This window comes from Lepidochelys kempii, chromosome 8, assembly GCF_965140265.1.
Source record: "Lepidochelys kempii isolate rLepKem1 chromosome 8, rLepKem1.hap2, whole genome shotgun sequence".
Classification (NCBI taxonomy): domain Eukaryota; kingdom Metazoa; phylum Chordata; order Testudines; family Cheloniidae; genus Lepidochelys; species Lepidochelys kempii.
In genome coordinates, this window is record NC_133263.1 from 1,493,756 (window position 1) to 1,508,888 (window position 15,133).

Consider the following 15,133-nt stretch of genomic DNA (forward strand, 5'->3'; position numbering starts at 1 on the left):
ACCCTCACCACAACCACGACACACCCACAGCCCGCACAACCACGACACACAGCCACCCTCACCACACCCACGACACACCCACAGCCCGCACACCCACGACACACAGCCACCCTCACCACACCCACAGCCCGCACACCCACGACACGCCCACAGCCCGCACAGCACAATGACGCACAGCCACCCTCACCACAACCACGACACACCCACAGCCCGCACAACCACGACACACAGCCACCCTCACCACAACCACGACACACAGCCACCCTCACCACAACCACGACACACCCACAGCCCGCACACCCACGACACACAGCCACCCTCACCACACCCACAGCCCGCACACCCACGACACGCCCACAGCCCGCACAGCACAACGACGCACAGCCACCCTCACCACAACCACGACACACCCACAGCCCGCACAACCACGACACACAGCCACCCTCACCACAACCACGACACACAGCCACCCTCACCACAACCACGACACACCCACAGCCCGCACACCCACGACACGCCCACAGCCCGCACAGCACAACGACGCACAGCCACCCTCACCACAACCACGACACACCCACAGCCCGCACAACCACGACACACAGCCACCCTCACCACAACCACGACACACCCACAGCCCGCACAACCACGACACACAGCCACCCTCACCACAACCACGACACACAGCCACCCTCACCACAACCACGACACATCCACAGCCCGCACAACCACGACACACAGCCACCCTCACCACACCCACAGCCCGCACACCCACGACACGCCCACAGCCCGCACAGCACAACGACGCACAGCCACCCTCACCACAACCACGACACACAGCCACCCTCACCACACCCACGACACACCCACAGCCCGCACACCCACGACACACAGCCACCCTCACCACACCCACAGCCCGCACACCCACGACATGCCCACAGCCCGCACAGCACAACGACGCACAGCCACCCTCACCACAACCACGACACACCCACAGCCCACACACCCACGACACGCCCACAGCCCGCACAGCACAACGACGCACAGCCACCCTCACCACAACCACGACACACCCACAGCCCGCACAACACGACACACAGCCACCCTCACCACAACCACGACACACCCACAGCCCGCACACCCACGACACGCCCACAGCCCGCACAGCACAACGACGCACAGCCACCCTCACCACAACCACGACACACCCACAGCCCGCACAACACGACACACAGCCACCCTCACCACAACCACGACACACCCACAGCCCGCACAACCACGACACACAGCCACCCTCACCACACCCACAGCCCGCACACCCACGACACGCCCACAGCCCGCACAGCACAACGACGCACAGCCACCCTCACCACAACCACGACACACAGCCACCCTCACCACAACCACGACACACCCACAGCCCGCACAACACGACACACAGCCACCCTCACCACAACCACGACACACCCACAGCCCGCACAACCACGACACGCCCACAGCCCGCACAGCACAACGACGCACAGCCACCCTCACCACAACCACGACACACCCACAGCCCGCACAACCACGACACACAGCCACCCTCACCACAACCACGACACACAGCCACCCTCACCACAACCACGACACACCCACAGCCCGCACAACCACGACACACAGCCACCCTCACCACAACCACGACACACCCACAGCCCGCACAACCACGACACACAGCCACCCTCACCACAACCACGACAAACCCACAGCCCGCACAACCACGACACACAGCCACCCTCACCACAACCACGACACACCCACAGCCCACACAACAAGACACACAGCCACCCTCACCACAACCACGACACACCCACAGCCCGCACAACCACGACACGCCCACAGCCCGCACAGCACAACGACGCACAGCCACCCTCACCACAACCACGACACACCCACAGCCCGCACAACCACGACACACAGCCACCCTCACCACAACCACGACACACAGCCACCCTCACCACAACCACGACACACCCACAGCCCGCACAACCACGACACACAGCCACCCTCACCACACCCACGACACACCCACAGCCCGCACACCCACGACACACAGCCACCCTCACCACACCCACAGCCCGCACACCCACGACACGCCCACAGCCCGCACAGCACAACGACGCACAGCCACCCTCACCACAACCACGACACACCCACAGCCCGCACAACCACGACACACAGCCACCCTCACCACACCCACAGCCCGCACACCCACGACACGCCCATAGCCCGCACAGCACAACGACGCACAGCCACCCTCACCACAACCACGACACACAGCCACCCTCACCACAACCACGACACACCCACAGCCCGCACAACACGACACACAGCCACCCTCACCACAACCACGACACACCCACAGCCCGCACAACCACGACACACAGCCACCCTCACCACACCCACAGCCCGCACACCCACGACACGCCCACAGCCCGCACAGCACAACGACGCACAGCCACCCTCACCACAACCACGACACACAGCCACCCTCACCACAACCACGACACACCCACAGCCCGCACAACACGACACACAGCCACCCTCACCACAACCACGACACACCCACAGCCCGCACAACCACGACACACAGCCACCCTCACCACAACCACGACACACCCACAGCCCGCACAACCACGACAAACAGCCACCCTCACCACACCCACAGCCCGCACACCCACGACACGCCCACAGCCCGCACAGCACAACGACGCACAGCCACCCTCACCACAACCATGACACACCCACAGCCCGCACAACCACGACACACAGCCACCCTCACCACAACCACGACACACAGCCACCCTCACCACAACCACGACAAACCCACAGCCCGCACAACCACGACACACAGCCACCCTCACCTCAACCACGACACACCCACAGCCCGCACAGCACAACGACGCACAGCCACCCTCACAACCACGACACGCCCACAGCCCACACAACACGACACACAGCCACCCTCACCACAACCACGACACACCCACAGCCCGCACAACCACGACACACAGCCACCCTCACCACACCCACGACACACCCACAGCCCGCACACCCACGACACACAGCCACCCTCACCACACCCACAGCCCGCACACCCACGACACGCCCACAGCCCGCACAGCACAACGACGCACAGCCACCCTCACCACAACCACGACACACCCACAGCCCGCACAACCACGACACACAGCCACCCTCACCACAACCACGACACACCCACAGCCCGCACAACCACGACACACAGACACCCTCACCACAACCACGACACACAGCCACCCTCACCACAACCACGACACACCCACAGCCCGCACAACCACGACACACAGCCACCCTCACCACACCCACGACACACCCACAGCCCGCACACCCACGGCACACAGCCACCCTCACCACACCCACAGCCCGCACACCCACGACACGCCCACAGCCCGCACAGCACAACGACGCACAGCCACCCTCACCACAACCACGACACACCCACAGCCCGCACAACCACGACACACAGCCACCCTCACCACAACCACGACACACAGCCACCCTCACCACAACCACGACACACCCACAGCCCGCACAACCACGACACACAGCCACCCTCACCACACCCACGACACACCCACAGCCCGCACACCCACGACACACAGCCACCCTCACCACACCCACAGCCCGCACACCCACGACACGCCCACAGCCCGCAGAGCACAACGACGCACAGCCACCCTCACCACAACCACGACACACCCACAGCCCGCACAACCACGACACACAGCCACCCTCACCACAACCACGACACACAGCCACCCTCACCACAACCACGACACACCCACAGCCTGCACAACCACGACACACAGCCACCCTCACCACAACCACGACACACAGCCACCCTCACCACAACCACGACACACCCACAGCCCGCACAACCACGACACACAGCCACCCTCACCACACCCACGACACACCCACAGCCCGCACACCCACGACACACAGCCACCCTCACCACACCCACAGCCCGCACACCCACGACACGCCCACAGCCCGCACAGCACAATGACGCACAGCCACCCTCACCACAACCACGACACACCCACAGCCCGCACAACCACGACACACAGCCACCCTCACCACAACCACGACACACAGCCACCCTCACCACAACCACGACACACCCACAGCCCGCACAACCACGACACACAGCCACCCTCACCACACCCACGACACACCCACAGCCCGCACACCCACGACACACAGCCACCCTCACCACACCCACAGCCCGCACACCCACGACACGCCCACAGCCCGCACAGCACAACGACGCACAGCCACCCTCACCACAACCACGACACACCCACAGCCCGCACAACCATGACACACAGCCACCCTCACCACAACCACGACACACAGCCACCCTCACCACAACCACGACACACCCACAGCCCGCACAACCACGACACACAGCCACCCTCACCACACCCACGACACACCTACAGCCCGCACACCCACGACACACAGCCACCCTCACCACACCCACAGCCCGCACACCCACGACACGCCCACAGCCCGCACAGCACAACGACGCACAGCCACCCTCACCACAACCACGACACACCCACAGCCCGCACAACCACGACACACAGCCACCCTCACCACACCCACAGCCCGCACACCCACGACACGCCCATAGCCCGCACAGCACAACGACGCACAGCCACCCTCACCACAACCACGACACACAGCCACCCTCACCACAACCACGACACACCCACAGCCCGCACAACACGACACACAGCCACCCTCACCACAACCACGACACACCCACAGCCCGCACAACCACGACACACAGCCACCCTCACCACACCCACAGCCCGCACACCCACGACACGCCCACAGCCCGCACAGCACAACGACGCACAGCCACCCTCACCACAACCACAACACACCCACAGCCCGCACAACCACGACACACAGCCACCCTCACCACAACCACGACACACCCACAGCCCGCACAACACAACGACGCACAGCCACCCTCACCACAACCACGACACACCCACAGCCCGCACAACACAACGACACACAGCCACCCTCACCTCAACCACGACACACCCACAGCCCGCACAGCACAACGACGCACAGCCACCCTCACAACCACGACACGCCCACAGCCCACACAACACGACACACAGCCACCCTCACCACAACCACGACACACCCACAGCCCGCACAACCACGACACACAGCCACCCTCACAACCACGACACACCCACAGCCCGCACACCCACGACACGCCCACAGCCCGCACAGCACAACGACGCACAGCCACCCTCACCACAACCACGACACACCCACAGCCCGCACAACCACGACACACAGCCACCCTCACCACAACCACAACACACCCACAGCCCGCACAACCACGATGCACAGCCACCCTCACCACAACCACGACACACCCACAGCCCGCACAACCACGACACACAGCCACCCTAACCACAACCACGACACACCCACAGCCCGCACAACCACGACGCACAGCCACCCTCACCACAACCACGACACACCCACAGCCCGCACAACCACGACGCACAGCCACCCTCACCACACCCACGACACACCCACAGCCCGCACAACCACGACACGCCCACAGCCCGCACAGCACAACGACGCACAGCCACCCTCACCACAACCACGACACACCCACAGCCCGCTCAACCACGACACACAGCCACCCTCACCACAACCACGACACACAGCCACCCTCACCACAACCACGACACACCCACAGCCCGCACAACACAACGACGCAAGCCACACTCACCACAACCACGACACACCCACAGCCGCTCAACCACGACACACAGCCACCCTCACCACAACCACGACACACAGCCACCCTCACCACAACCACGACACACCCACAGCCCGCACAGCACAACGACGCACAGCCACCCTCACCACAACCACGACACACCCACAGCCCGCTCAACCACGACACACAGCCACCCTCACCACAACCACGACACACCCACAGCCCGCACACCCACGGCACACAGCCACCCTCACCACACCCACAGCCGCACACCCACGACACACAGCCACCCTCACCACAACCACGACACACCCACAGCCCGCACAGCACAACGACGCAAGCCACACTCACCACAACCACGACACAGTCACAGCCCGCACAGCACAACAACAGTACAGTCATCACAACCACAGCCAGCTGTCCCGGCGTCCCCGGGCGATGCTCTGGAACTGCTCCCCACGAAGCCAGGCAGGACTCTGGGAAGTCTCCTCTCGGGGGCAGCCTGTCTGCAGGACACACAGCTCACCCGGCTTCCACCTCCCTGGGTCTGACCTCGGAGCATTCAGCATCCTCTGCCCCTCCATGCACTTCCCACAGCGAGTCTGCCCAGGTGGGGTCCTGGGGGAACCAGAGGGTCCTGCCCCCCAACTCCGCAGTCAGACGTGACGCTCAGCCAGCCAGTAAAACAGAAGGTTTATTAGATGACAGGGACATGGTCTAACACAGAGCTTGTAGGTGCAGAGAACAGGACCCCTCAGCCGGGTCCATTTTGGGGGGCAGGGAGCCAGACAACCCCATCTGCACTTCACTCCTCGTCCCCAGCCAGCCCCAAACTGAAACTCCCTCCAGCCCCCCCTCCTCTGGGCTTTGTCCCTTTCCTGGGCCAGGAGGTCACCGGATTCCTTTGTTCTCCAGCCCTTTAGCTCTCACCTTGCAGGGGGGAAGGGCCCAGGCCATCAGTGGCCAGGAAACAGGGTGTCGGCCATTGTCTGTGTCCAGACCCCTGCACACACCTGCCCTCTAGGGCTCTGCAATGATCATACACCCTTACCCCACCCCCTAGAGACTTAAGAACTGCGTAGGGGAAACTGAGGCACCCCCACACAATTCGGAGGAAACATTAAGAACAGTCCCACTTCGTCACACCAGCACAGCCACAATCACCACAACCATAACACAACCACAGCCGGCACAGCTCAGCAACATCCTTGCCCAGCCACAAAGCCACAGCATCACTGCAACGCAGCAGCCCAGCACGCAGCCTGACGCACCCCGAGGCGCTGGGCTCGGATCGGCAGACACGGCGCACAGCGGGGTGGAGTGGTGTGCAGCCGGGGCACGGATGGGGCACACGCAGCCAGAGGCCATTCACATGCTCTCGGGCCATGCAGGGGCCTTTGCCCTTTGGGCACGTGGCCCTCGGTGCCCCGTCGGGTGCAGCACATGGGGTGGAAGCAGCTCTGGCCCAGGAACAATCCACCGCAAACATACCCATAGACCCATACCCATACCCACTGCCATCCCCTCTCTGCTTCCCAGTGACCTCTGTGTGGGCACCCCGGCTGGCACAGTGCTGGGGCATGTCACATCCCTGCTCCACCCTCTTGGAGCTCCTATAGCCAGGCTGCAGCCCCAGCTCCCAGAGATGGGTGCCCAGGCAGCTCTGGGGGCGTACTCAGCGCCCCTCCTGCAGGCCGGCAGGGCAGGCCCAGGGCCCGTGCTCACCCCTCAGCGTTGTATTTGTTTGTCCCGGGGATGGCCGGCCCCTGCTGTGCCACGTTGGCTGTCAGTGTGGATGCCATCTTCAGCGCCTTCATGGCCTTCACCTTCCTCCTGTAGCTGCAAAAACGAACAGCGGGCGGGGTGGGTGACGGGGCGTGGAGCAAAGGGCAGTGCTGGCTGGTGCGGGACACGGGGACAGGCTGGCACCTGGCACAGGGTGGGCAGCACTGGCTGGTATGGCGAAGGCACAGGAGAGGCAGAGGACATGCATGGGCAGGGGCAGCAGAAGGAGGCATGGGGCAGGGGCTGGGCAGGTGGGGGTCTCATACCTCCGGCTGGTGGCCAGCAAGGCCAGCGTCATGACGAGAAGCAGCAGCACCAGGCCCGCAGCCAGCCCCACGATGACGCCAATCAGCTCTTTCTCCTTACTGGGCTCCACCACGGTCCCGGGGCCCTGGGCACAGAGACACGTCACCCCCCGCTGCATGGGCTGGGCCACCCCAGCACCCCCCAGAGGGGGATCCAGCCCCTCTCCAGCCAGCAGCCTGGTCATTGCCGAGGTGCTGGGGGGTCGCTGTGTTAGAGGGACCCTTGTGTCACAGGGCAGTCCTGCCTGGGGTGCCTCCATCCCCCTCCGTGAGTGTCCCCAGGAATCCATGCCAGCTGCACAGACTCTGCGATACGCTCCCTGGGGTCAGTTAGCTGCAAAACCCCAGTGCAAATAGCCCATCCCAGCCCCTTCCTCCCCCCCAGGGCACTGCCCTTACCCCGTCGACATGGCATGCACCACGTGCCAGCATCCTCCACCCCAGCCCTGTCCTATGCCACTGCCAGGTCAGCCATCCCAGCCCTTTCGGCACAGTGCACCCCCACTCCTCCCAGCCGGACCCCCACCTCTCTGCTGGGAGCTCGTCCTCCCGGGGGGGAGCATCCCTCGTCCCCAGCCCCGTTCCCCCGGTCCTGTCCAACACGCAGTCTCCCCTGCCATCAGCCCCCTCGGGCCGTCTGCTCCGGGGGGTCAGCCATCAAACCTCTCGCTGCTCCCCGCCTTCAGCCTTCCCCCGAGAGCCTCTCTGCCCGGCAGTGTCCCAGGCCCCGGTAGCTCCAGCTGACCCAGGCTGTCGCCAGACTCCCCTAGGGACACGCAGCCCCGGTGCCCCCTCCAAACCCAGCGAGGAGCCGGCTGATGTGACATGCTGCTTTCAGGCGAGCAGCCATGGCCCTAAGGGGGCAGGTTCCCACACGCCCTGCCCTGCCCTTCCTCCGAGAGGAGACAGCACGTCCCCAGCCCGGCTGGCTCCCCGGCCCCTGTCCGCCCGCTGGCCGAGGCAGCGGGGCTCTGCCCCAGAGCTGGGCCGCTCCACCACACTCACGATAATGGTCAGTCCCAGCTGGATCAGCTCGCTCAGGGCCTGCTGGTTGCTCTGGACCAGTCTGTTGGGGACACAACCCAGACACGAACCCCACTCGTGCTGCCCCAGATGGCCCTTGCTCGGGTACCCCACCCATGATGCCCCCCAGGCTCCAGCCTATAGAGCCCCCCAGCCAACCCCCTCTGCCTGGGCCCCTGTAACGAAGTGGGACTGTTCTTAATGTTTCCTCTGAATACTCTAGGGGTGGCTCAGTTCCCCCTAGGCAGTTCTTAAATCTCTAGGTGGTGGGATAAGGGGGTGTAATTGTTCAAGAGCAAAGGGCCAGGGTACATAAATGGCCGACACTCTGTCTCCTGGCAACTGGTGGCCTGGCCCTTCCCCCCTGCAAGGTGAGAGCTAAAGGGCTGGAGAACAAAGGAATCCGGTGACCTCCTGGCCCGGGAAAGGGACAAAGCCCAGAGGAGGGGGGGCTGGAGGGAGTTTCAGTTTGGGGCTGGCTGGGGACGAGGAGTGAAGGGCAGACGGGGTGTCTGGATCACAGCCCCCCAAAATGGACCCAGCTGAGGGGTCCTGTTCTCTGCACCTACAAGCTCTGTGTTAGACCATGTTCCTGTCGTCTAATAAACCTTCTGTGTTACTGGCTGGCTGAGAGTCCCGTCTGACTGCAGAGTTGGGGGGCAGGACCCTCTGGCTGCCCCAGGACCCCGCCTGGGCAGACTCGCTGTGGGAAGCGCACGGAGGGGCAGAGGAGGCTGAATGCTCCGAGGTCAGACCCAGGAAGGTGGAAGCTGGGTGAGCTGTGTGTCCTGCAGACAGGCTGCTCGCAGGAAGGCGACTGCCCCAGAGTCCTGCCTGGCTTCCCGGGGAGCAGTTCCCGAGCATCGCCCAGGGACTCTGTGACAGCCACCCACTCACAGTACCCCCCAGATGGCCCTCTGCCTGGGCCCCCCCCCCACGGTGCCCCCAGGCTCCTGCCCACACCATCCCCACAGACAGCCCTCTGCCCGGCCCCCTTCCCACACTGCGCCCCCAGACGGCACTCTGCCTGGCCCGCCCACGGCACCCCCCCAGACTGCCCTCTGCCTGCCCCCCTGCCAGCTAACCCCACTCACATGCTGAGCTCGTTCACCCCCAGGGCCGTCCCGTTGCTGTACACAAAGTACGCCTCCATCACGGACTTCTCCTGGGCCCTGCAGGATGCGAGAGGCCATCATATGAGCTGGGAACATGTCGATGCCAACCTCAGAGTACGGCTCTGCCACAGCCCAGCGGTGCCATCCCAAGCCCAGGGCCCCTGGCCCCTGCTTTAGCCCTTGTCCCGGCTCCCCGCATGTCCCGACTGCAGACACACAACCCAGGGCCAGCCGCCACCAAGGACCTGGCCTTTGCCTGCCTTGTCGTCATCCCCTGCCAGAGCTACCCCCACCTACCTCCCCCTCCCCATCAGCCTGCGCCCCACCCCACCCCTCCCCCAGGATCCTGCCCCGGCCCCACGGCCTTGGCCACCCCTACCCAGCCTGTGCCCTGCCCCCTTCCCACGCCTTGGGCACCTGGACGATCTGGACTGCGATGCATCCGCCGCGGACTGGATCACTGCCACGTAGACCGTTGCCCTTGTCGCCACCGTCAGAGCCCTGGAGCAAGCAGGAGGGAGCCTGGTACATGAGCCGTGCCCCACGCCCGCAGCCCCAGGGAGCCCCAGTCTAGCTGCCTCACGGGCCTGGGGGCAGGTAAACACATGCCACTTGCCAGAGCCAGGTGGGTGCATCCGCTTCTCTCCTCCGATGTCACGGGTCAAAGCTGGCCCGAGCGGGTGCCCCGGGGAGCCTTCTCCACTAGCCAGCAGCACCAGGTGGCTTGGGCATTCAGGGCCCCGCCGGTGCGGCCCGTGGCCCATGCAGCAAGGGGGCGGGGAGCTGCAGATCAGGGCTGATGGGAAGGTGGCACTGGACTAGCGGGGGGAGGGCTGTGTGGGAGGTGGGCACTGAGCGTGCCACATGGTCCTGGGTACCAACAGTTCCCTTTGTCACAGGGGGGCACACCGCTGTGTCATTTGCACACGCGTAGGTGCAAATGGCCGGCCAGGTGACTGGGCAGACGCAGGGCAGGACATCCCAGCCCTGCAGGCTGCCACACCCCGTCTGTGCCCCGTGCCCCTCTCACGCTTTGATCTTGTCCGAGTTGTCCTGCACTTCATTCACGGAGGTCGAGAACACCAGCCTGACCCGGTAGCTCTGGTCCACGGTGAAGATCTGCAATGGGGACGGGGGGGAGAGCGCCGGTGGGTGAGCCAGGCTGGGCGTGGGCACGGTGCCGTGCCCAGTGCTGGCCGCAGAGACGTGGCCGGGAGGGTACTCACGTCCAGCACAGCCAAGGAGCTGAGTGACTGTGTCCCGCCGTCCTGGGCCTCCACCGTCACCTGGTACCGGCCCTTTAACGACCCATCCAGGTTGCTTGCAACTCTGTCAGGACAGCAGGGTGTTAGATGCTCCCCGCAACCCAGCTCTCTCCCCGCCCCACTGCCCCACAGGCCCAGCTACCCCTGCCCCACTGCCCCCCCAACCCAGCTCTCTCCCCGCCCCACTGCCCCCCAGCCCAGCTACCCCTGCCCCACTGCCCCCCAGCCCAGCTACCCCTGCCCCACTGCCCCCCCAACCCAGCTCTCTCCCCGCCCCACTGCCTCCAGGCCTAGCTACCCCTGCCCCACTGCCCCCCCAACCCAGCTCTCTCCCCGCCCCACTGCCCCCCAGCCCAGCTACCCCTGCCCCACTGCCCCCCCAACCCAGCTCTCTCCCCCCCCCCCCACTCCAGGCCTAGCGACCCTCCCCACTGCCCCCCCAACCCAGCCTCTCCCCGCCCCACTGCCCCCCACCCCACTCCCCGCCCCACTGCCCCCCAGCCCAGCTACCCCTGCCCCACTGCCCCCCCAACCCAGCTCTCTCCCCGCCCCACTGCCTCCAGGCCTAGCTACCCCTGCCCCACTGCCCCCCCAACCCAGCTCTCTCCCCGCCCCACTGCCCCCCAGCCCAGCTACCCCTGCCCCACTGCCCCCCCCAACCCAGCTCTCTCCCCGCCCCACTGCCCCCCCAACCCAGCTCTCTCCCCGCCCCACTGCCCCCCAGCCCAGCTACCCCTGCCCCACTGCCCCCCCAACCCAGCTCTCTCCCCGCCCCACTGCCTCCAGGCCTAGCTACCCCTGCCCCACTGCCCCCCCAACCCAGCTTTCTCCCTGCCCCACTGCCCCCCCAACCCAGCTCTCTCCCCGCCCCACTGCCCCCCAGCCCAGCTACCCCTGCCCCACTGCCCCCCCAACCCAGCTACCCCTGCCCCACTGCCCCCCCAACCCAGCTCTCTCCCCGCCCCACTGCCCCCCAGCCCAGCTACCCCTGCCCCACTGCCCCCCCAACCCAGCTCTCTCCCCGCCCCACTGCCCCCCAGCCCAGCTACCCCTGCCCCACTGCCCCCCCAACCCAGCTCTCTCCCCGCCCCACTGCCTCCAGGCCTAGCTACCCCTGCCCCACTGCCCCCCCAACCCAGCTCTCTCCCCGCCCCACTGCCCCACAGGCCCAGCTACCCCTGCCCCACTGCCCCCCCAACCCAGCTCTCTCCCCGCCCCACTGCCTCCAGGCCTAGCTACCCCTGCCCCACTGCCCCCCCAACCCAGCTCTCTCCCCGCCCCACTGCCCCCCAGGCCCAGCTACCCCTGCCCCACTGCCCCCCCAACCCAGCTCTCTCCCCGCCCCACTGCCTCCAGGCCTAGCTACCCCTGCCCCACTGCCCCCCCAACCCAGCTCTCTCCCCGCCCCACTGCCCCACAGGCCCAGCTACCCCTGCCCCACTGCCCCCCCAACCCAGCTTTCTCCCTGCCCCACTGCCCCCCCAACCCAGCTCTCTCCCCGCCCCACTGCCTCCAGGCCTAGCTACCCCTGCCCCACTGCCCCCCCAACCCAGCTCTCTCCCCGCCCCACTGCCCCCCAGCCCAGCTACCCCTGCCCCACTGCCCCCCCAACCCAGCTCTCTCCCCGCCCCACTGCCTCCAGGCCCAGCTACCCCTGCCCCACTGCCCCCCCAACCCAGCTCTCTCCCCGCCCCACTGCCCCACAGGCCCAGCTACCCCTGCCCCACTGCCCCCCCAACCCAGCTTTCTCCCTGCCCCACTGCCCCCCCAACCCAGCTCTCTCCCCGCCCCACTGCCTCCAGGCCTAGCTACCCCTGCCCCACTGCCCCCCCAACCCAGCTTTCTCCCTGCCCCACTGCCCCCCCAACCCAGCTCTCTCCCCGCCCCACTGCCCCCCAGCCCAGCTACCCCTGCCCCACTGCCCCCCCAACCCAGCTCTCTCCCCGCCCCACTGCCCCCCCAACCCAGCTCTCTCCCCGCCCCACTGCCCCCCAGCCCAGCTACCCCTGCCCCACTGCCCCCCCAACCCAGCTCTCTCCCCGCCCCACTGCCTCCAGGCCTAGCTACCCCTGCCCCACTGCCCCCCCAACCCAGCTTTCTCCCTGCCCCACTGCCCCCCCAACCCAGCTCTCTCCCCGCCCCACTGCCCCCCAGCCCAGCTACCCCTGCCCCACTGCCCCCCCAACCCAGCTACCCCTGCCCCACTGCCCCCCCAACCCAGCTCTCTCCCCCGCCCCACTGCCCCCCAGCCCAGCTACCCCTGCCCCACTGCCCCCCCAACCCAGCTCTCTCCCCGCCCCACTGCCTCCAGGCCTAGCTACCCCTGCCCCACTGCCCCCCCAACCCAGCTCTCTCCCCGCCCCACTGCCCCACAGGCCCAGCTACCCCTGCCCCACTGCCCCCCCAACCCAGCTCTCTCCCCGCCCCACTGCCTCCAGGCCTAGCTACCCCTGCCCCACTGCCCCCCCAACCCAGCTCTCTCCCCGCCCCACTGCCCCCCAGGCCCAGCTACCCCTGCCCCACTGCCCCCCCAACCCAGCTCTCTCCCCGCCCCACTGCCTCCAGGCCTAGCTACCCCTGCCCCACTGCCCCCCCAACCCAGCTCTCTCCCCGCCCCACTGCCCCACAGGCCCAGCTACCCCTGCCCCACTGCCCCCCCAACCCAGCTTTCTCCCTGCCCCACTGCCCCCCCAACCCAGCTCTCTCCCCGCCCCACTGCCCCCCCAACCCAGCTCTCTCCCCGCCCCACTGCCCCCCCAACCCAGCTTTCTCCCTGCCCCACTGCCCCCCCAACCCAGCTCTCTCCCCGCCCCACTGCCCCCCAGGCCCAGCTACCCCTGCCCCACTGCCCCCCCAACCCAGCTCTCTCCCCGCCCCACTGCCCCCCAGGCCCAGCTACCCCTGCCCCACTGCCCCCCCAACCCAGCTCTCTCCCCGCCCCACTGCCCCCCAGGCCCAGCTACCCCTGCCCCACTGCCCCCCCAACCCAGCTCTCTCCCCGCCCCACTGCCCCCCAGGCCCAGCTACCCCTGCCCCACTGCCCCCCCAACCCAGCTTTCTCCCTGCCCCACTGCCCCCCCAACCCAACTCTCTCCCCGCCCCACTGCCTCCAGGCCCAGCTACCCCTGCCCCACTGCCCCCCCAACCCAGCTCTCTCCCTGCCCCACTGCCCCCCAGGCCCAGCTACCCCTGCCCCACTGCCCCCCCAACCCAGCTCTCTCCCCGCCCCACTGCCTCCAGGCCCAGCTACCCCTGCCCCACTGCCCCCCCAACCCAGCTCTCTCCCCGCCCCACTGCCTCCAGGCCCAGCTACCCCTGCCCCACTGCCCCCCCAACCCAGCTCTCTCCCCGCCCCACTGCCCCCCAGGCCCAGCTACCCCTGCCCCACTGCCACCCCAACCCAGCTCTCTCCCCGCCCCACTGCCCCCCAGGCCCAGCTACCCCTGCCCCACTGCCCCCCCAACCCAGCTTTCTCCCTGCCCCACTGCCCCCCCAACCCAGCTCTCTCCCCGCCCCACTGCCCCCAGGCCCAGCTACCCCTGCCCCACTGCCCCCCCAACCCAGCTCTCTCCCCGCCCCACTGCCTCCAGGCCCAGCTACCCCTGCCCCACTGCCCCCCCAACCCAGCTCTCTCCCCGCCCCACTTCCCCCCAGGCCCAGCTACCCCTGCCCCACTGCCCCCCAACCCAGCTTTCTCCCTGCCCCACTGCCCCCCCACCCAGCTCTCTCCCCGCCCCACTGCCTCCAGGCCCAGCTACCCCTGCCCCACTGCCCCCCCAACCCAGCTCTCTCCCCGCCCCA

General features: G+C 67.1%; 1 protein-coding gene across 1 annotated transcript in view; it reads right to left on the reverse strand.

Annotated features, from left to right (window-relative positions):
- The window catches only part of CDHR2 (cadherin related family member 2), a 41,724-nt gene that overhangs the window by 1,718 nt on the left and 24,873 nt on the right, over nt 1-15,133 (reverse strand). The window contains 7 exon segments of the mRNA XM_073358074.1: nt 7,565-7,678; nt 7,891-8,015; nt 8,935-8,995; nt 10,047-10,124; nt 10,485-10,568; nt 11,098-11,186; nt 11,294-11,396. Of these exon segments, the coding sequence (XP_073214175.1) occupies nt 7,565-7,678; nt 7,891-8,015; nt 8,935-8,995; nt 10,047-10,124; nt 10,485-10,568; nt 11,098-11,186; nt 11,294-11,396 (654 nt within the window).